Source organism: Sciurus carolinensis, chromosome 1 (genome assembly GCF_902686445.1).
Source record: "Sciurus carolinensis chromosome 1, mSciCar1.2, whole genome shotgun sequence".
NCBI classification, from domain to species: Eukaryota; Metazoa; Chordata; class Mammalia; order Rodentia; family Sciuridae; genus Sciurus; species Sciurus carolinensis.
In genome coordinates this window covers 167259681-167283542 of record NC_062213.1, presented here as the reverse complement: position 1 = coordinate 167283542, position 23862 = coordinate 167259681, and the positions used below count along the sequence as shown (strand labels likewise).

The window sequence follows — 23862 nt, the reverse complement described above, 5'->3', positions numbered from 1 at the left end:
CGGGCCGCTGGGAAGTCCACAAATTTTTTTTTTTTTTTATTATTTTTTTTAGTTGTAGATGGACACAATACCTTTATTTTATTTATTTATTTTTATGTGGTGCTGAGGATTGAACTCAGTGCCTCACACATGCGAGATGAGCGCTGTACCACTGGGCCACAACCCCAGTCCCTCAACATAGGAATTTTGTGGAGATATAGACTTCAGTCCATTGCACCCCTCAAAGCTCCATCTCCCAATAGCAATTAGGAACAGGACTTTGACATAAGAATTCCATAGGAATTCAGGGGAGCTGGGCATGGTGGCACATGCCTGTAATCCCAGTGGCTCAGGAGGCTAAGAATGAAGCATTGCAAGTCCAAAGCCAGTCTTAGAAACTTAGTGAGACCCTGTCTCAAAATAAAAAATAAAAGGGTTGGGGATGTGGCTCAGTGATTAAGTGACCCTGGGTTCAATCCCTGGTACCAAAACTAAAAACATTAAAAAAAAAAAAAGTAAAAAAGAAAGAAGAAAAAAAATTAGGGGATGAGGATAAAACTCAGTGGTAGAGCTTCACATGAGGCCCTTCTGGCATGCATATGACCCTGGGTTCAATTTCTAGCACAACAAAAACAAAAACCAGAAAGGAAATAAATGAACTTATTTAGAGAGGACTGATGTATTTATGATGTTAAGTTGCCCTAAAAAATTTTAAGGTTTTCCTTACATTTAAATGTTTTATTTCATGTTAAATTTATTTTAAATGACTTCTTTAATTCCTTTATTTGTTTTTCTTGCTATTGCAAATGGGTTTTTCTTTGTTGTTATGTCCTCTAAATTACTTACTAGCTGTGTGTATGTAAATTGTATATAGACTTCTGTGTATTAATTTTGATTTGCTGTATCATTAAATTTTTGGGTTAGTTTTATTATTGATTTTATTTACAGGGGTTTCCAGCTAAGCAACTGTATTATATCACCTGCAAAAAGAGTTAGTTTTACTGCATCTTTAGTAAGTGTAATGTTTCTAATTGCTTTCTTATTTATAACTGCATTAGCCAATACCATACATAGTACATGTTAAATAGTAGTGGAAATAGTAGGCATCCTTGTTCTATTCCTGATTTTAATGTTTTCCCTTTAAGTAAGATCCTGACTTCAGGACAATGCTATATACAGTTTGAGCCATTCCTAATCCAAAAATCCAAAATCTGAAATACTCTAAAATCCAAAATGCAGAGTTAGATTTTGTTTCTCTTATTTTATATAGTAATTTCAATTTTCAGTTCAATAATTATAAGTGATATTGGTTTATAATTTTTTTGTTAGGTCTTTAATTTTTTTTTTTTTGTTAGTGATGGACCTTTTTATTATTCATTTATTTTATATGTGGTACTGAGAATTGAACCCGTGCCTCACCCATGCTAGGCACGTGCTCTACCACTGAGCCAGAATCCCAGCCTTTTTGTTAGGTCTTCATCAAGTTTCATACTTGCTTAATAGGAAGTTGACTTTTTTTTTTTTCTTCTTACTTTTAATGCTCTAAAACAGTTTATGGAGCATTGGGACCATATGACCTTTGTAGGTTTCATAGAATTTCCTATGAAACTATGTGGGCCTGGTTCTTTTTTGCTGAGTAGTTGCTTGGCGATTTCCTCTATTTCTTTTATGTTTAAATATTCTGTTACTAATGGAATCAATTTTGGCAGTCTAGAAACTACCCATTTCCTTTAGATTTTCAAATCAATTTATATAGAAGTCTGAAAAATAATCTTTTATAGTTAAAAAATTTATTTATATTTCAAGGAGGAACAGTTTCTCAGCCTATTCTTACTTGGGGAAGGAGTCTTTCTTTTCCTGCTGGACACTGTGGAGCAACAATAGGCTGCTACCAGCTCACCTCTTTGCTCCTTTGTAGGTTTTCTTTTGGCTACTTTTGTTCCCTTCCCGTAAAGTATAAAATTGTTGTCTGGGATTTGGTCTTTTCCTTTTTCTTTTTTTCTAACTTACAGATAGTTTGAAATTTTGGCATCTTCTGTTTTCTGGTTATGCTGATTGTATGATTTTGTGCTATCTTGTTTTTCCTTGTGATTCTATATTGTTTTGGAACAATATATATATAGAAATATTTAGGCAGCTTCCATTGTCCTTGGGCACTTGGAAATCCTGTTGCTGATATGGTTTTAAGATTACATGTTTTCTCAAGTTTTATATTACTCGGACTAGTTGGAAATTTTTTGACACTAAAATCTGAAATGAAAAAAATTTATTATTTTCGTTGAAATGTTGTTTTTCAAGAGATTTCTAAATGAATTGTAGAATTTCATAGTATTTAAGTTGTCATTTGAAGTTGCTGTTTGTGAATGTGTACTCTGAATGAATACATAAGACAATTTGTGGTTTAAGTTGTTAGAATGTGCACATTTTTGTGGCTTCATAATTTGATTTAAGGAGATTGAAATCTTTTTATACTAGATTTACTCTTTGAACAGCCAAAACTCTTAATTGGCAGTTCTAAATCAGTAGTTAACAAGCCCTAGGTTAACTTTTAGGCTTAGGAAATATATAAGTAACTAGCAGAATATTTTTCAAGGGGATGTGGTATTTTATAGATTAATTGGATCCCATCCCATAGTAAGAAAAAGAATGAAAAGATACCAGCACTTACTGAATATCTCTTGGGTTGGATATTATGCCCACTGTTTTTATATAGATTCATCAGGCTCTCTTCTAACCGATTCCTGCATGAATTGCTTGTAAATCTTCCAAGAAAGAGAATAAAATATCTGTACTTTCTATAACAAGGACATTGTCAACCAACTGGGGCTACTAATTCCATTTTGGGGGGTGATTCCAGTTGTTACACGGCTTCTTTTCTTCTTCCTCTTTTCTTTCTTCCCCTTCTCCTCCTCCTCTTTCTTCTTCCTTTTCCTTTCTCCCTCCTTTCTCCTCTTCCTTCCCTCCCCTCCTCCCTCCTCCAAGATAACTGAGATTATAGGTATGCATCAACAACCCTGGTAATTTATTACAGTGCTTTTTTTTTTTTTTTTTGGTCATGCTGGGGTTGAACTGGGGGCCTTATACCAGCCCTCAGTGCTCATGGTGCTCTTTTCATGTTTAACCTAAATCTCTCACCCTGTTGTTTGTACCCATGCTCCTTCCTGTTTTTGTCTTCTGAAACCTTTCAAATATCTGAAGCCAGCCTAACTCTGCTTAATGGCTTCTCTTCTCTATCTCTATTAGATTTGTTTCATGACCCATCACCTGTCTAATTTGCGTACTGTGACCATATGAAAGCTTTTCTGGTAGTCCATCAAATTGTTAAATCACATTGAACTTGTAGTTGAACAGAAGCTCAGAGTCTGTCTCATAGTTGTTCCTTTTCCCAGGTTTTTTTTGGGGGTGGGGTGGGGTGGGGTGAGGCATTTAAACTGGGCGTTTAATTATATTCTGTTCCATTCCACTGATAAGCCTTTCGTGATTATAGCATTCCCTTCAGGCTTCAGGTTTGGTGAGCATTCCTTCAATTTTTCTAATTGAGTTTCAGAAATATTAATCAGAACAATTAGAGATTAGTGCTTTTCTTTAAATTTAGGCATTAATTAATGCTGTTGTTTCCCAATGAGTGTTTCATGGGGCATTAAGCTCCTAACATGCTCAATGACATGGGTCAGATAGGTTGGGAAATGCTTCCTACTTTAATCCTCCTTTGGAGAGTCGCAATGCACATACATTGGTGAGGACTCTAAATATCTTAGTAAAGAAATATATTTGTTTAACCCCATCTAAACTTGTTTGAGAAAAGAACATTCATTTTTAAAACAACACCAAAAATAAAAATAAAAATAAAACAAAATCCACACTATGGTATTTTCTTATCTTGTGGAAAAAGATGTCTTGAAGAACTTAGTTAATTGCCTTGTTAGTCAGAGACTTTCCTTTCATCTAGCAGTCAATTCAATCACAGAAAGATATTAATATGATTTGTCTTGTTTTTAATTGAACTCATGTCAGCCTCTATATCACCACTCTTATTGCTATTAGTTCACCAATGTGGAATCTACCTTTTTCTCTTTTTATTAGTATTGGTATAAATTGTGCTCAATTATATGTATGTCATTACTGGCCTGAAAAATCTTCTTCCTTGACAGAGAATATAGAGATAAAATAGGAATGGGGACATTCTACTTTACTGTGCCAGTTCCATTCATGACATCAACTCTGATCAATGGACTTTTTATTTTGTTGGTCTTTCCAGCTCCAAAGGAGAATTCAAAGCCTATTTTACCCCATTTTGTCTTTGTAAAAGAGGTAAATTTTTGCAAGTTTTATCTCACTGGTATCGTTGCTCTTGTTTTCTTGACACTGTTACATATTTTCACATTTTCTATTAAAGAAATTAAAAAGCATACATAATTCTTGTTGCCACCTGCAGCAAGGAGACCTCGGGAAAGAATCAGAGGCGGACTGGGAATGCACAACTTCTTTATTTTTCTTTACTGATGCTTCCTTGCTTGCTTCCTTGCTTGCCTCTCTCCCCAAGTAGAAACCTTGGTGCCAATACCAGCTCCGCCCAGCGTGGCCACCATCCGGGCCTCGAAGAGCAGGCAGTCGCAGTGGGAGCTCGCCTCCAGCAACACGCTGGTCTTGCCTGTGGCCTCCAGGCGCGCCAGCAGCTGCAGCCCTTTGCTCAGGGCCATGGGCACCAGGGCTCCTGGGTGCGGGACCCTGGCCCTGCCGGCCTGAGGGCGCGCAGCCTGCAAAGGCTCCTCCCGCTCCCGCAACTTCCAGGAGTTTCACTTTGGCCCACGCTCCTGCGTGCTCGGTCCAACGCCTCAAGTGCGAGGTTGCTGAGGCAGTGGTGCAAGAGCAGCCGGGCCGCGTGCGCGCCTAAGGGCGGGAGAGGAGGCGCCCGTCCGGCCTCCTCCCCAAACAGCTGCAAGCATGTCTCTACAAATTCTTGTCAGGACGTGATTCTTTTTATTCTTTTTTATTTGTTCTAATCAGTTATACATGATAGTTGAATGCATTTTGATACATCATACATAAGTGAAGGATCACTTCTCATTCTTCTGGTTGTACCTGGTGCAGAGTTATACCGATTGTGCAATCATATATGCACATAGGGTAATAATGTCTGATTCATTCTACTCTACTTCCTACCTCCGTACCCCTTCCCTTCCCTTCGCTCTCCTCTATCTAATCCAAAGTACCTCTGTTCTTCCCTAGGCCCCCACCCTACCTTATCATGAATTAGCATCTACATATCAGAGAGAACATTTGACCTTTGATTCTTTGGAACTGGCTTATTTTGCTTAGCATGATATTCCCTAGCTCTGTCCATTTACTGGCAAATGCCATAATTTCATTCTTCTTTAAGGACGAGTAATATTCCATTGTGTATATGTATCACATTTTATTTTTCCATTCATCTGTTTCAGGGCAAGTAGGTTGGTTCTATAGCTTAGCTATTGTGAATTGAGCTGCTATAAACATTGATGTGGTTGCGTCACTATAGTATGCTCATTTTAAGTCCTTTGGGTATAAAACAAAGAGTGGGACAACTGGATCAAATGGTGGTTCCATTCCAAGTTTTCTTAGGAATCTCCATACTACTTTCCATAGTGGTTGCACCAATTTGCAGTCCCACCAACAATGTGTCAGTGTACCTTTTTCCCCACAGGATGTGATTCTTCTAAAGAACCTCCTGCCTTATTATAGGAAAGGGAAGAAGATGAGGTATTTATTAGTCCTGGAGGGCATGACTTGTAGTGCAATGACCCTAGAACCATCACGGTTTCTGGAAGACTCTAGGATTGCTGCAGTGCTCTCCTGACTTAGACCCTTATGACTGCAGACTATAATTTTCTAATTTTTAAAATTGGACCCTAATTATACCAAGGAGAATAGACCAGTTTGAACTATTTTTATCTTATATGCCTATTGTTTCAATTAATTAAACATACCCATATTTAGTTATAAAGAAGTGTATGTGAAGGTCAGTGTTCAAATTTTTAATACTGATATCTATGCAAGGGAGAACTATGGAAAATAGTCAGCAGAACATTAAGTACCATGGGGGCACTTGTTAATAAGCAGCAGGAAAACATTAACATATTAATAAATGTTTGCTTTCTCCACAGGAACAAAAACTGAACACTTTGCAAAAATTGGATGGAAAAATCATAAACATTCAGTTAATAACCCGTAAGTATTTCAGAGATGTGAGATTTTGAAAAGCTGGTTTATTTTATTGTGTAATATGCAGCTTTATACTTGAAAAGCAAAAGTAAGATTTCAGAGATCTCAGTCCTAATCTCATTGATTCTTTTGTGAGCTTGTTCTGAATACCTCTGTTATGACACATCACATTTAGTTATCTGTGAGTCTTCCTGATGATGAAGATCCTCGAGCAGCCATGTGTCTCATGTTGGTGTCTATAGGATCTAGTAGGGTGCTTGAATGTGCAGTGGAACTGTGCTATTATTGAATAGTAGAGTTAGGATGAGCAGTATAAGCCCATAAATATGGTCTAGAATTGCTTTTCTTTGTCTTTAGAATTTGGAGAACCAAATTCATGATTTCCTGAAACTGTAAGGAATTGTGTCTATGTTGAGGAAATAAATGATAGCACTGCAGTTTGAAGCTTAAAAAGTAGCTCTTCACTTTACTCAAAGAATTAGAGCTTCCAGGGTTTCTTTTGCCTAATTACTTGCCTGACCAGGCACTTATTTATCCACTTTTTATATATTCTCTTAAGGAATTTCTTTCAACAAATTTGTTCAGTAGCCCACTATGTGTAAGACATTGTTCTAGTTTCTGGTGATACCATATGAGTTTTTTGCTCCCACAGATCTTCTGGTACATATTAAAAATTATCATATTTATTATATATTATTATTATCTTCTGGTATATATTATGTTGAATAGGCAGACATTATTTCTTTTTCTTTCTTTAAAGACTTTCTGACTTTCTTTTTTTTTGGGTACTGGAAATTGAACCTAGAGGATCTTTTCTGCTGAGCTACATCTCCAGTCCCTCCACCCCCAATTTTTTTTATGACATAGAGTCTTACTAAGTTGCTGAGGGTCTTGCTAAATTGCTGAGACTGGCCTCAAAGCTTGTAATCTTCCTGCCTCCGTTTCCTGAGTTGCTGGGGTTACAGGCATGGACCACTTACCCAGCTTGGCAGATGTTATTACTGGATAGTATTTTTATCATTTAAAATTCTTTGAAGCAGCCCAGAAGAACCATTTAAATTTGCCTCAGAAATTTTAGATGGTAACTTCTTGTATTAGTTTTTTTTTTTTTTTTTTTTTGGCTAGCAGTGAAAATTCTGGACTTGCTGACAGTCATTAGAGATACTCTGTTACATAGCCCTATGTAAAATTGAATTAAGAAAACTGTTTTCAAGCATTTTCTCACAAATTGTAAGAATACAGTGAGAATCTGTGATAAGGATTAGGAGTAGCCCATTCCACTTGAGGCTTCACACCTGGTTGTTGCCTCGGATGTCCCACAGGTGCCTACGAATCAGTATGTTCATACAGAATTCATCATTTCCCCTCAACCCTGTTTTCCCTTTACTGTTCCCCATCTTAGCAAATGACATCAACATACACATAGTCATCCAAGATAGAAAACAAGAAGTCATGCTCGTATCTGCCTTTCCCATGTCCCTTATGTAATTGGTTTGAAGTCCTAGGGATTTTGCCCCGCTTGCTGTCTTTTGAATTCATCCTTTCTCTCCCCCTTTCATTTCCAATTTGCAGCATTGGGCCATTCCCCTGCTTTTTTCTTTCTTCTTTTTAGTACTGGGGATTGAACTCGGGTGCTTTACCACTGAGCTATATACCCAGTTCTTTTTATTTTTTACTTTAAAAAAAGGGCTTCACTAAATCGCTGAGGCTGCCCTTGAACTTGTGATCCTCCTGCCTCAGTCTGCTGAGGCATGTGCTGCTGGGCCCGTGGGCCTTATCATTTGTCCCTTAATTATTTGTCCCAGTCTCTACTGGTTTACTTGCTCTTGGTAATGCCTTTTTACCATCTCTTTTCCATACCTCAGCTTTCTTGCAGAAATACAGATCTGGTCATGTCACAACTTCAGATTAACTATCTTTTAGTAGTTCCTCACTATTTTCTTTTCTTTTTTTTTAAAGAGAGATGTGACTTTATTAGAAAAAAAAAAAAAAAAAAAACAACTGAGGTGATGGTTTGGTTTGTCATTAACGGATGCCTTGGTGGATGAGGCTGCTTTTAGCTGCACTGGCCTTCTCCTGTTCTCGTCGTCGTGCAGGGTCCAACTCAAAGCAGCGCTACAGCTGCAGGGTTTCATCTGCTGCTGCTGAGGCCACTGTGGCCCCATCTGGACTCATGGTCAGACTCAGGACCTGTGCTGTGTGACCTTTGAGCTCAGCCACCTTGGCCATGGTTGGGTACTTCCAAATAACCAGCTATTCTGGGCAAAGCCATGGCCTGAGATAAGCTCCTTATAGTAGGGAGACCAGAGGATGGAGCACACCTGCGAATGGGCATCCACAGCACTCAGACAGGCTCCAGAGCAGACATTCCAGATGCGAATGTGTCAGTCACTGGTGCCCCCTCCTGTCGCTAGAATATTGGACTGCCAGGGACACCATGCTACAGCCTTAACAGCACCTTGATGCTGGGTGAATGTTTGCAGGGGAACCCAGCCAGCCTCTCCTGGAGCACTATGCCACACATTGACCAAGTTGTTGTTGCCACCACTAGCCAAATGTCGTCCATCTGGGGCCCAGCGCAGCCCACACACTTCCTGGCTGTGGTCACTCAGTGTGGCCACATGGTGGCCTGCTACCCGAACATCATGATGGTGGATGTGGCCAGAGCGTGAGCCACTGGACAGGATATAGCTATTCCAACTTAGGGACCTCACTCGGGCAGAGTGACTGGTCATGTTTCGAAGTCGTTTCTGCTGTTGTACATCCCATACCTGCACCTCAGCACTGCGGGTGCCCACAGCCAGGTAGTTTCCTTCTTTAATCCAGGCCACAGAGGATACATAGTGCCCAGGCTGCTCCATTTGCAACAACTGCAGAATGTCACCAGAACTTGCACTCCACAAATATACACTGTTGTCCAGTGCCACAGCCAGTACGTTTCCAGAGCTCCAATCCACAAGGTTTAGGTAGTAGTCATTTCAGATTTCAGGAGCATCCAGGATCTGATCTGGGCAGGGAAGGAATGTTATGGCAGGTCTTCTGGCTGGAGCCAGGAGTGGCCTTCTGGCTATAGAGTACTTTCAGTCTGTTCTGGTAGCCTTCTGGGGCATTATGTGGTTTTCCACTGAGTCGAAGAATCTTGGCTTCCTCCATATTGAAACCATTCAAGTTCAAAGCCCAGGCTTTCTGATGCTCCTTTTTGGTGGGCGTCTGGCTGTTTTCAGGCTGGTTCTCCTTTCTAGCTAGCCACTTCCATCTGGGAAGCACTGCAATGAGGGATATAGCGGTCACCTCCAGGTTTGCTAGGGGTGGTCTGAACCTTGGAATTAGATTTGCCAGGAGTTCGGCCTGGGGTCCTGCCGGCGCTGTGGGATCGGTTGGCTGCCCGCATGGGCAAGGGGGCCGGCCCCGCTGCTTCTTTGGCTTTGCGCTGCCAACGCGCGAGGGGTGCATTGGGGATGGGTGTGTCCAGCTGAAGCAGGGAGTGCAGGTCGCTCTCGAACACGAACTGCGCCATGGGAGCGCCCGGAAGGGGTCCCGGAAGCTGGTGTCCTCTGTGAACCCGTGCGTTCCGGAGCAGGTTCCAATCCCCTACCGCACTATTTTCAATATAAAATGTAAACATCATAAACTGGGCTTCCTGATTAATCCTTGTTCATTTCTCCCACCCCATCTTCTTCCCTTTGCTTCCACATTCCCTTCCACATTGTGCCCTTGTTCCAGTGGACCATTTCACCTGGAAAGGCTTTGCCTGTGCTGCTACTTCTGTTGGGAAATCTTTCTTCCCCACTTCTTATTTACCTTCAATATATGAATTTAATGTATTAATGCCTGTCTGTCCCATAGCACCCCATATAACATTTCTATCATAACATTTGTTGTACATATTAGAATTGTATATTTCTTTGCCATGGAATCATATTGAGTTCCATGAGGGTAGGAATTGTAACCATGTCCCTGGTGCCTAGCATAGTATATGGCCCAAATAAGGTGGTTTTTGAGAATTGCTTTAGTGTTAACTCCATCTGCAAGTGAAAGTATAGACACTAGTATATAAACTTAAGTTATGCAGGTTTTATCATCTAAAAATTTTTTTTGGTATGTATATTACTGAATGTTGAACCCATGGGTGCTTTATCACTGAACTACATCCTCAGTTCCCTTTTTGAAATAAAAAGTTGAGACAGGTTGTCATTAAATTGCTGAGGCAGGCCTCAAACTTGTGATCCTCCTGCATCAACCTCCTGAGTAGCTGGGATTATAGTCATGTGCCACTGGTTTATTTTCTAAAATTTGAATTGCTTGTTAATTTCTCTAGCAGTTGGCATTTGCTTTATAATCTCCTTTGTAATTTTTCTTTTTGCTGCTGTTTTCTCCAGGGTGGCTTCTGAAACCATCTGATTATATTGTTAGAGGAGCCAAAGAGAAGAAAAGTAAATTTTTTCTTTGTAGTCATGAGAAGGCTAATGTGTTTTTTAATTGTTTGTGTATTTTGCAGAATTGGGGATTGAACCCAGGGCCTTGTACATGCTAGGTTACAGTTCTCCTACTGAGTTATATCCTTAGACTTTAAAAAAAATATTTTATTTTGAGGGACTTGCTAAGTTGCCCAGGCTGGCCTAAAGCTTGTAATTCTTCTGCCCTAGCCTCCCAAGTAGCTGGACGACAGGTATGTGCCATGATGCCTGGCATAGGAAATACATTTTTTAAGAATCAGAAATTTATTATAGTTTTTAGTTTTATAACTTGGAGAACTTACATTTATTTAAGAGCTCCATTAGCCTTCATTAAATGTACTTGTATAGTGTCACTACAAAAGATGGTTGAATTGCACGTCATTGCATTTTGCTTTTAAGGAATCATCATTGTATAATTTGTCAGTGAATATTGTGGAAATTTGTTTTAACCCCAACAGGTCTAACACCAGCTGAGTAGACACTACTCGGATCTGGTATGATCCACTTAGGGTTTATGCAGACCCCATGAATTAAGGTCTCCATCCTCCATGAGACCACCCTCACCTCAGATAGCAGCTGTAGGTGGTAGCCAGACCATCTATATACTGCTGACTGACTGGTTACAAATACAGGGGGTTCCTATGACCTCGTCAGGCTTGATAATTCTCTGGAATAACTTATAGAACTTAGGAAAGCATTCTACTTAAAATTATATCTTTATTATGAAGGATAGAAAAAAGAAACAGCCAAATAAAGAGGCACATAGGGTACAGTCTGAGAGGGTTCCAATACAGAACATTCATGTCCTCCCTCTTCGGTGAACGGGCACTTTACCCTCTGACACATCAGGTGTTTCTCAACCAAGAAGTCCCACAAATCTTCTGTGTCCAGAGATTTTATTGGATATTTTGAAGTGGGGATTTTTTTTTTTTATAAAGCTCAACTCAAATGACTTGCTTATTCAAGGTTGAAGCTATTCATAAAAGTCTATCTTTTGACCGTGAAAAAATATTCACCTATTATCCTCTCTCTAACTTTGGACCCAGACAACTTCAACTGTGGGGGTTCTCTCTATCACATCCTGTGTGGAGGAGAAAAGGGTTAACTGTCGGTGGAGGATGTTGGCGGTTTTTTAATCTGTTACCCAAAAAACTTATCTACTCAGTGAACACACAAGAGCCAATACACTTTTTGAGAGGGGGTGTGATGGGTCTGGCCATACCAGCTCTGGCTCTTACAACAACATGGAGTTGCCCAACTCTCCTTTATTTATAATATACAGGTAAAGGGGGCAAAGGCCCAGAGGAGCTTCTTCTATGATGGACAGGATAGGGTGGAGTTAGGGGAGTCATCCTTTTAGGGGGAAAATTCCAAAAGGAGACAGGGAATCACTCCCATGCAGCACCACATGCTTCCTGGCAGTTCCTAGAAGCCAGGCCTCTGTGTCTCAAGGCTAAACCTAGTCTGACTCTGCTAAATAAGGATGGCTTCCCACATTCAACAAAAATTGTAATTGCTGCCTCACATTTTTTGTTTTTGCCTTACATTTTGTAACTACTTATTTTATATTTAGGTATTCCCAATTCCAAGATGAATACAGTTTAGATGAAGTGATGGCATCTCGAAGTATTTTTGAGTTTTTGACTGTCTTACAATGTTGGTAAGAAAAACATATTTTAACATTTAATTAGTAGATATAGCTGTTCCCCTCCCTGTTCATCTCTCTGTGATTAAATCTTAGGCTGTGTATCTGGGTGTAGCTTTTATAGAATTCCTACCAGTGTGTTTCCACTTTGGGTTCTTCACGAGAGTACTCTCACTTCCTGTTCCCGCCCAGAGACAGATTGTCTCCTATCTTGAAAAACTGTGTTTTACTTCTTCCTTCTCTCCTAACTTCTGCCTACTTTGGTTGTTTCAATTGTATTTATTCATTAAAATGTGGCTAAGGAGGCCAATGGAGTCCAAAGGTTTTTTCCTTGAACATTTTGTTTTTCCTGCTATAGACTTCTAATTCAGGAAATTTTACTCTGTAATAGTGGCTAAGAATAAAAGTAAAACAAAGAAAAAACTTAGCTATAATAGTGATAATATTTGCAACTTGCAAATTTCCTGATGAGATCCGTTTCCTAGAAGATTGAGTGAGTACTGCATAGCTCTTGCCTGTGTCCTAGTATATACCTGGCTTTGCTCTGGAGTTGCTGGCTGGGATGTGGGTGAACAAGTTGGGTCAGCTTTTCTCTGTTGCAATCTGAGGGTCTTCCCATTTAGAAAGTCCTATTGACTCACAGAGGGCTTCCTGTGTTTGCACCTAGCTTCACAGCTTGCTCTAAGGGAAAGGTATATTCTTGAGGAGATCTCAAGGTTCTTTAACTATGGACTTACCCCTATTTTCTCCTTTCCCAGTTTCTTAAAAGATTTCTGTACTGAGCTATTTGAAAGGTGGCAATGTTGGAACTACTTAGGCCTGTAGTAGAATCTTTATTGTACTATAATAGAAATAAACTTTGGACTCATTCCTCAGTAAATCACCAGACATTTGCCTTATTTAACTGCAGGGGTAAATCCTGGATTCTTTGCAAAGAGAACATTTTGGTAGAGACTCTAGAGACCAAGCAGTGAGTGACAACATTTAAGGTTTTGCTGGAAGTTCAGTCCTCAGTTGGAAGCACATGTGATTTTTTTAAACTGTCAGTATCACAAAGAAGATGGTGCACTGGCCAGCAAACATACTTGACCTTTCTTCTTGTGTAGTCTGAAATATTAATGATTGAGGTAGTGCTGGTATAAATAATTACTTACTTTTACTTTCTCCTAGTCCCACTTCAGATGGTGCTGCAGCAGCAATCCTGGCCAGTGAAGAATTTGTACAGAAGTATGGATTGCAATCCAAAGCTGTGGAAATTTTGGCACAGGAGATGGTTACCGATTTGCCAAGTACATTTGATGAAGGAAGTGTTATTAAAGTGGTATGTCTGAGATTCTGTTTTATTAATCCAATTGAGGAAATGCTATTTAAAATTTTGAGGTGACATTATATTGTCATCAGTTCTGGAAGTTATTTACTTACAAAAAACTAGAAGGCCAAGGAAGGAGAATTGCAAGTTTGAGACCAGCCTGGGCAGCTTAGCAAGATCTTGTCTTAAAATAAAATTTAAAAGGACAGGAGATGTGGTTTTCAGCATGTGCTAGACCAGACCCTAGGTTCAATCCCCAGTACCATACCAAAAAAAAAAAAATAGAAATTTTAAATTTTAATATTATAATCCATTCTCTGTGTGTGTGTGTGTGTGTGTGTGTGTGTGTGTTACTAGGAATTGAACCCAGGGTGCTCTACCACTGAGCTACATCCCCCAGCCCTTTTTATTTTCTGTTTTAAGATAGGGTCTCACTAAGTTGCAGATGCTGGCCTTGAACTTGCTTTTCTCCTGCCTCAGCCTCCCCAGTCAGTGGGATGACAGGCGTGCACCACAGCACCCAGCTATTATAACCCATTCTTAAGAATTCGTTAAGAGGTTGGTTGTGGTGGCATGTGCCTATAATTCTAACTACTAAGGAGGATGAGGCAGGGGGATTGCAAGTTCAAGTCCAACCTGGAAATTTAGTGAGACCCTACCTCAAAATAGAAAAGAGGTTGAGAATGTAGCTCAGTGGGTAGAGAGCCCTGATTTCAATCCCCAATACTAAAAGGAAAAGGGGGTAAAAGAAAGGATTTGTTGATAGAAAACAATCGATGAGAATAGATGCATCTTATGATGGAACCATGAGTATGAGAACTTTTAATTAACTAGACATGCTGTTTATTTTTGTTTTGAGTTGACTAGATATGCCCAGAACTACTTCAGTCTTACAGAGTTAAGGGGAAAACAAGGAGGTTTTTAGAGATTCTTTCCTTCCTTTCTTTCTTCCTTTTTCTTTTTTTCTGAAATGTAGTCTTTTAAAATATATTTTTATGAATGCATTATAATTATACAAAATTTTGGGATTCATTATGCCATAGTTGTACATGCACACAATATAATTTAATCAGTCTCCTTCCCCAGTACTTTCCCTTTCCTACTCCTCCTCCCTGCCCATCTAATTGCTTTATTGATCTCCTTTCTATTATTATTATTATTATTATTATTATTATTATTATTATTATTATTTTAGTGAATTCTAATCATATATATAAGTAGGATTCATTGTAGTATGTTCATACATGGATGTAGCAAAATTTGATAGATTTTATACCTCAGTACTTCTCCATGTCCTCCCCTCATCCCTTCCTCTTATCCCTTCCTACTCCTCCATTTATTTCCCTTCTATTTTCCTGTGATCCATTATTATTATTATTATTATTATTTTTTTTTTTTTTGCACTACTGAGGATTGAACCCAGGGCCTTGTGTTTGCGAGGTAAGCACTCTACCCACTGAGCTATATCCCCAACCTTATTATTATTTTATTATTACTACTACTCTTACTACTACTACTACTTTTTCTCTCTCTCTCTCTTTAGCTTTGAAATGTAATCTTAATGTGTTGCCCAAGCTGTCCTTAAACTCCTGGGCTCAAGTGATACTTTTGCCTCAACCTCCCTAGTATCTGAGACTATAGGTGTGTACCACCATGTCTGGCTCCAGAGAAACTTTCATAACCCTTAGCATTTCAAAAATCATGATTAAAGATTTTGTGCAATATGGATAAAGTAAGAAAAGATGAGAATTCAGACCTAGAGTTAATTGAATATTTGAAAACTCCCTCTTCCCCCACAGAAACAATTGTTTGATAATTATAGTATACAAAATGATTTTACAACAATGCTGTGAAATTGAAAATGTCCTTATAACTTGCCCAGGATCACAAAGTGAGGTTGTGGTAGAGGTGGAAATTATATTCAGGTTTTCCGATTGTGGTACTGTTTCTATTATTCCAGTTTTACTTCTTGAAGAAATTTGAGTTTGCATTTTCTTTCTTTCTTTTTTTTTGTGGTGCTAGGGATTGAACCCAGGGCCTTGTACTTATAAGGCAAGCACTCTACCAACTGAGCTATATCCCCAGCCCAAGTTTGCATATTCTTTTATTGTGTGAGACCAAAGAGGAGTTAAGAGCATGGAGTTTAGAATAATGATTTGAATACTATATGATCTTCTAAAAAAAACATGTATTTTCATACAGAAGTTCCCTCATATTTTTCACTGTTTGTTACTCCTAATGATGTGTTGACAAATCTCTTCAGTTGATTTACCACAACTAAAATTATAATTTGATAGAGTTTTTATAACTTAGAATAAAATGTGATCTGATAATTCTAAGTCCCTTTCATGTCTTACTTAAAGTTTTGTACTTTATAGTATAAATTTGATATGTACTTTATCCTTTGTGGATGTTATTATTATTATTATTATTACAATTATTATTATTATTATAGACAGAGTCTCACTATGTTGCCCAGGCTGGCCTCAAACTCATGATCCTCCTGCCTCATCCTCCTGAGTAGCTGGGTTATTTGAACTTTTTGTGTAATATAGAATCAACTGAGATTTCAATATGTGTGGTAGTCTGAGTGTCAAGATTATTTATAATTAATATCTCTCTCTCTCTCTCTCTCTCTCTCTCTCTCTCTTTTTCTTTGATGAGGAAGGACTGGGGATTGAAGCCAGGGGTGCTTTACCACTGAGCTACTTTTCCAGCCCTTTAAAAATTTTTTTTATTTTGAGACATGGTATCGCTAACTTGCTTAGGACCTCCCTGAATTGCTGAGGCTGGCCTGGAACTTGCAATTCTCTTGCTTCAGTCTCCCAAGTTGCTGGGATCACAGGTGTATGCCACCATGTGTGGTACATAATTAATCTCTTAAAGTTCCTTGCCTAAAAGGCCCTGTTTGTTGCTTTTAATTTATTTATGTATGATTTTGGTTTTAGGTTGGCTATGATATGAGTAAAGAAGCTGCCAGAAAATGCTATGAGAAATCTGGCTTGAGACCAAATGATATTGATGTAATTGAACTTCATGATTGCTTTTCTGTGAATGAACTCCTTACTTATGAAGCACTGGGACTCTGTCCAGAAGGTAGTATCTTTGAAGAAGGCAGATTAATTGGGTACTTTCACTGAGAAAGCTTCACTTTCACCAAACAAAATAATTCACTAATTTTCTTTGTTTCCACATTGGCTTCAATGCACTGTGCAAAGTGAATGTAAGCAGTTTTGGTACTGGACTTTTTAGATCATGTGATCTTAGATAATACCAACATGGAAATAACAGTGTATACAGATAATTTATATTATCCAAATCAATAATTTGTGTTATCCAAATTACTGGTAAATTTTGAAAATGATATAATATTACATATACTTCAAGTATTTCTAATTGTGTATGAATAAATACTTGCACAAAGGAAAATGAAAAAACTTGTTGATAGAATCTAAAAGATTTTTTTTCATTTTTAATATGTTTTGTCTTCTTTTCCTACCAACAGTATATTAGACTTTTGGTTGTTTTACTTCCTTGCCAGCATTTGATATGGTCAGTTTAAAAAATTTCAGCCATGCTATAAGAGTATATAGTAGTATCTTATTTTAGTTTTAATTTGCATATTTCTGATAACTAATTATATTGAAATCTTTCCATATGCTTATTGATCATTCATATAGCTTATTTTATAAAGTATTTGTTCTAATATTTGCCCTTTGGTTGTTGATTATTTGTTTTTATTGTGTTGTAAAAGTTTTCATAACTATAGATATAAAAATAAAAACTGGATCTATCATTTGTCTGATAAATGTACCTTGTGAACATTTTCTCCTAGTCTGTGGCCTGCCTTTTGTTTCATTAATAATGTCTTTTGAAAAACATATTTTTAAAATTTAATGAAGTACATATGTGGTTTTGTTTGTATTATATTTCTTTTGTGCAGTGTTGAATTGAGATCTTCAGCATATAATATAATTATTGATACAGTGGAATTTAGATTGACCATTTGATTATCTGTTTTCTGTTTGTCTTTTCTGCTTTTTTGATCCTTTGTTCTTCTCCTGGGTTCTCCCCTTCTCCTTTATTGGTTGTTTGGCCACATCTCTTTGTATGTTCTTTTCTTTCATTCTTGTTTTTACCTGTAGTTACTATAGGGCAAGGTTTTTCAACCTTATTACTGTTGATATTTCAGCTCTACTATTCATTCTGATGATAGGGCTTGTGCATTTTAGGATATTCAGTAGTTTTATTGGCTTCTTACCCACTAAATGCCGGTAGCAACTCCCCCTACAGTTGTAACAACCAAAGATATCTCTAGACATTGCCAAATGTCTCCTGGTGGCAGAATCTAACCCAGTTAGAACCATTGCTGTAAGGGTTATAGTATGTGTATTTAACCTTCATAGTCTCCTTTCAGCTAAAATTCCATCATTTCACATGAGATGGAGAAACCTTGTGACCAATAGGTTCACTGACTGACTCCCCTTTGTGAGCCAAGGTTGCCCTTGCTACAGTGCTGTTCCAGGACCCTGCTCACCCTTGGCAAGACTGTTAAGAAAGAGTCTCGTGGAAGATAGCTGGGAACTCACCCTGGTGCAGTGATTTCCCCCCTGTAACCTCCCTGCTTTCGTTTACTTTTCAGAGTCCTCAGGTAGTTGTTTTTGTTATTTTAGCCAGTCTATGCAGTTGTGTTCAGTGGGAGAAAAAGGCTGTAGGAAACATAGGCTGCCATAGCAGAACTGGAACCCAGTCTCAGGGTTAAAAGTCCTGTATATAATGCTGACTTTCAAGTTTATATATTAGCTCTGACTCCCTCCTGCATCTCTAGACTCAGGTATCTAACTACCTATTTTTAATATCTAACTACCTATTTTTAAAGGTTTTTTTTTTTTTTTTTTGATGTCTCATAAGCATCTCAAACCTAAGTTCAGAATTGAACTCTTGATATTCCCAAACTTCCTCCTCCCTCAATCTTCCTTATCCTCCAATTAACCAAACTGGAAATTTGGATCATTCTTTTTTTTTTAAGGGTTGTCTTTTAGTATTTAATTTTTTTTTTTTTTTTTTTTTTTTTTTTTTTTTTTTTTTTTTTGCAGTGCTGGGGATTGAACCTAGGGCCTTGTGCTTGCGAGGCAAGCACTCTACCAACTGAGCTATCTCCCCAGCCCTTAATTTTTTTTTTTTTTTTAAAGGATCATTCTTGAGTTCTTTCTTTCTCTCATAGCCTCCACTGAATCTATCTCCAAGTCATGTTGGCTGTGGACTTTCCCTTCAAAATAAATCTCATCACTTTTTATCACTACCAGCATTGTTTCTTACTCAGATTATCATAGTAGTCTCCCAGCTCGTCCCATGCATCTGTGTTGTCTCCTTAGTCTCTTCACTAGACTGAAGCTGGTGTAGCAGGTCAGTGTTGGTCCTGTGTTCAGAACCCCATAGTTTCTTATCTCACCACAAGGCATGAGCCAAATGTGATCTCCTGCATTCTCACTCCCAGCTCTCCAACCTCTTCTACTTCTCTCTGATTCTATCTCCTGCTGCTCTATTGACCTCCTTCAAGTGCTCTAGACTCCCTCCTACCTTAGGGCCTTTGTTCTGGATACTCTGTGATTTGTTCCCTCACTACCTTCAGGTCTTTGAACCCTCCATGAATGCCTCACCCCCTTCATCCCAGTCCCAGCACTTTCTAAGTTCCCTTTCTTGCCTCTTTTTGGTACTTACGGTCACTCTATGTATTATTATTTTACACATTGTCTCTCTTTTCCTCACTCCTCTGCTACCATAAGTTGAACTCCAAGACAGCAGGTATTTTTGTCTGTTTCAGTCACTATTGTGTCCATTAGTTCCCAGGTTGCTTTTTGTCACATAATAGTCATAATAATTATTTTCCTAAGTGTGCACATTTTTCCCCCTTCCATGGTAGGTCAGAGTGGACATTTACAGTACTTTCCTCTCTGATCCATTTTTAGTTGTTGAGTTCAAGATAAGTGTTTTACAAGTCTTTTAATGATTTTTTACTATTTTGCAGGTTTATATATATATTTTTGAAAGAACAAGTAGTAAAATTTTTATTTCTGGGGGTTAGGTGATGTTTAGTCTGCCCTGACTTGGTATAGTAACAACATTAACAGTTTTAAAAGCAGCAATAGCAGGTAGAATATCTATGATGAGTGGGGCCTGCAGCAGTTCTAAGTCAGAAACATTTCAGGAGATGGAAGGAAAGTGCCTAAGCATGCTAGGCAACTGCTCTATCTTGAGCTACACTCCCAGCCCCAATGGGTTTTTAAAATCTATAATCTAGATTTAAAAGCAGTTTTGAAGTATTAGTCATCTAAATTCTATGATTGGTGTATTTTATTTACCAGTACAGAAATGCCTTTGTTTTCCATCTGTTGTTCTTACCTTCATGGTTTCCTCATCTGGAAAATGAAAATAATAGTACCTACTTCATAGGTACTATGAAGGATTGTAGGATTACATTGTAAAGATATATATATGGAGAATAATTAGAGCAAGACCTGACACAGTGAATGCCCCAAGGAGATTTTTAGTCACTTCATATAGTACCACCACTGCTATTATCATCTTTTGGAGCTCCCATCTCTTATTACTTTGTTAGAAATATCATTTGGAAGAGTATTTTATATAGTGCATGCACTTTGATTTGCTTCTTAATCACCTGAAACAGTAACCAGGAAATTGACAGGAATTTTGAAGCCATCAAGAATAAGAAATAATTTTTTTCAACATTACTTTTGTGACTCAACCATGTTTTTGGCCATTTCCCTTAGTTTCATAATAGTGCTCTTTTTTTTCTTATTTTCCCCATCTTTTAAAAATGTTTAGCATGCAACAGTACAGTTGAAAACAGAGAGAAATGAAAACATGAAATTTAAAGTTATAATTATTTTAGTTGTAGTATTATATAGTATTGTATCCATTTCAGCTCTTTTCTTCTGGTTCTTGTTGGAGCCATTTTGGAAGCCGGAGAGCTCTTAGGAACTAGTAGGAACTTTGTTTCATGTAGGTCATGTTCTGAAAAGATAAGCCTTTATTGCTTAATATTTATTACTTAACTTTTAGAAGTGTTCCTATCAAATTGTTGTTAAGTTATTAAGACATGTTAGCTCTAAGAAATTCTTGGCTATATGGAAATTGAAAAATCCATGCCATTTTCTCCAGTGTTATTTTTAGCATTTGTGAATATAATTTTTCTTTCCATAGGGCAAGGTGGAACACTGGTTGATAGAGGAGACAACACTTATGGAGGAAAGTGGGTCATAAATCCTAGTGGTGGATTGATTTCAAAGGGTCACCCACTGGGAGCTACAGGTAATACTGCACACAGATTTCATAATCTTTGTTATTTTTGCCATAAATGTGGTTTTCCTTGATCCAAGTGTAAGTTTGTTTTCTCTGAGCTTGATGGCTTGAACTTTGATTGTTTAGTTGTAGTCTTTTTGATATTTCTTTAACTGCTGCATACTTCTGTAATATTGATTAATTGATGAAAATTTGAGCTAATTGAAACTCTAAATCAACAGTATTTATTTTTTAAATTTTATTTATTTATTTTTATGTGGTGCTGAGGATCAAACCTAGTGCCTAACCCATGCTAGGGAAGCACTCTACCTCTGAGTCACAACTCCAGCCCCAACAGTATCTATTTATTTTTTTTTAAATATTTTTTAGATGTCAATAGACCTTTATTTTATTCATTTATTTATATGCGGTGCTGAGAATTGAACCCAGTTTTTCACACATGCCAGGCAAGTGCTCTACCACTGAGCCCCAACCCCAGGCCAACAGTATCTATTTTTAAAAGTTTGATTATTTTCAGATAGGTGTGGAACTTAACTAATAGAGATCTTACTGGACCTGCTAGATAACAATCAGTTCAAATGAGCACATTTATTTATGTTGTGTGCATGGTTGGCATTGCATGGAAATTATTTTCTCTTGAGTAAACTGGACTTGAAGTTATGAAATAGGTATTTTACAATCGGTCTACTTCTGATTGGCCATGTGATTGTTTTTTATAAATTAGCAATTAATCACTTTGACTCTTAGTTCCTTAATTGTAAAATGACAAACTTATGTAATGAAATTTCTAAAATAACTCTTAGCAATAACATAAATGTGGTTTATTTTTGGAAGATAGGTTGGTGTTGTGTTTTTTCCCATATTATCTTTTTTTTTTTAATTGTAAACAAATGGGATACATGTTGTTTCTCTGTTTGTACATGGAGTAAAGGCATACCATTTGTGTAATCATAAATTTACTTAGGGTAATGTTGTTTGATTCATTCTGTTATTTTTTCCCCATATTATCTTAGTATATCATTTGATTAATTTAGTAAAATTTTATAAATTCTTACAGATTCCAAATTAGAGAAGTTAGAATGAACGATGCATTTATTATAGCAAATAACCTGAATTTATTTCCATTTATCATTTGAATTTAGTAAACTCATAACCTAGTAGAAAAAATATATGAAAGAGACAGAAGGATATGTTTTCAAACACAGAGTTGCAGTCTGATGTGCCATCTTGCTATTTGTTTTCTTTTTGTTTCATCTCTTCTTTGATTCTTTTTAAAATGCCATTTGAAAGATTAATTGGGAATTTTTATTATTTCATTTTCTCTTTTATATTGCATTACTTCTTTAAATTTTTTTATAGTTCAAAGATATGTAGCATGCATTATTGACTCACCACACTCTACCTTTAAGTGGTGTTAAACCATCTCGTGTCTAATGTAAGACTTTTTCAACAGCTTATTTCCATTTACTCCTATTCTTCATGTTGTTATTGTCATACGCTTACTTCTTATGTATTATAACTATACTATTACTATCACTGATTCAAACAATCTGATATTTTTCAAAGAAATCTAGAAATGGGGGGAATGAGAGTATTTTAACTGGGAGTGGCAAAATGACAACATTGGAAAATCCTCTCCTTTATAAAAGTACCAACAACTCTGACAAAATTATCCTGATCACTTTTGTTAATAGGTTTGGAAATTAGCCTGATTTATTTCTATAACCTTGGGAATATTTATTTAAAACAACAAAGAACTGAATCTCTGTAAGAACAGCAAGCTTCATGGCATTTTCATCAGCACAAAAATCAAAGATAAACTGCTAGGTTTTAGTGGACATGCCACTAAAAATACCAGCCCCCTCTCCCCAGCTCCATGGTAGCCTTGAAAACCAACAGTTTGCAATTATGGTATAAATTAAGCTGCCTAGCCAGTCCTGAAGGAGTCCCAGGGGAATTAAAGCTCTTTCAAAGCCCCATCCTTAGAGAATTGTCATTATTTGTCCTGTCAGTTTCCTGGTAGTTCCCACTTGAAAAGTTTCTCTGTATTTTACCTGACTGAACACTCACCCAGCATAAAGAATATTTTCTTCAGAAGCGTTTGTTAAAACCAGTCAGCAGTGACTGTTTAACAGTGCAATTCCCTGCAGTGTCAATTGAGACAAACAACAAACAAACCCAAAAACTTGAAGGGAACAGTTGGGGGATGAAATATTCATAAAGACCTTGAAAAGATCCAATATAGTCTTGGGAATATAGAAGGCCAAGTGCATACACAAGGCTGTGTGCACGCTCAGGAAAGACCTGGGAAGGTCTTCAACCTACACCTTGGGCTCTGCATAAGCCAGAAGTAAAGGCTAAGGTGGTTGAGTGCATGGCCCAGCACCACAACACACACATGGACACAGAGTCCCAGCAAAGACAAGGGGACTCTTAGTTCCAGGCATTTGAGGAAATCTGTATTAAATCAGCAAGAAAATTCAGTGGTTATATGTGACAAAAAAATATAGACTTTAAAGAATTAGTTTGGAAAAGTCACTAAAAACAATAACTGTGGGGAGGGGAGAGAATCTGATTTTAGAATAGCTATAATATATTACTTAAAATGTCCATTTAAAAAAAACCACAAGGGCTGGGGAGATAGCTCAGTTGGTAGAGTGCTTGCCTTGCAAGCACGAGGCCCTGGGTTGGATCCCCAGCACCGCAAAAAAATAAATAAATAAATAAAAGAAATAAATAAAAACACGAGATATTCAAGAAACAATAAAGCATGGCCCATAACAGAAGAAAAAAGCTGTCAATAGAAACTGTCCCTGAGGAAATCAAAATATTGGACTTACTAATCAAGATTTTTTTTTAAAGGTTTGATTTTTTTAAAATACTTTATTTTATTTTCATGCGTAGCTAAGGATCAAACCCAGGGCCTCATGCATGCTAGGCGAGACAAC

At 37.6% G+C, this 23862-nt stretch overlaps 1 protein-coding gene and 1 pseudogene across 2 annotated transcripts in view; one reads left to right on the top strand and one right to left on the bottom strand.

Moving 5' to 3' along the window:
- Positions 1-23862, top strand: part of Scp2 (sterol carrier protein 2) — a 130494-nt gene that overhangs the window by 55147 nt on the left and 51485 nt on the right. For both annotated transcript variants that reach the window (XM_047539372.1, XM_047539373.1), the window contains exons 7-11: positions 6123-6186; positions 12211-12297; positions 13453-13603; positions 16540-16687; positions 20816-20923. In XM_047539372.1, coding sequence (XP_047395328.1) covers positions 6123-6186; positions 12211-12297; positions 13453-13603; positions 16540-16687; positions 20816-20923 — 558 coding nt within the window. The remainder of the gene's footprint in view (positions 1-6122; positions 6187-12210; positions 12298-13452; positions 13604-16539; positions 16688-20815; positions 20924-23862) is intronic.
- Positions 8206-9697, bottom strand: LOC124976541 (cell division cycle protein 20 homolog; annotated as a pseudogene).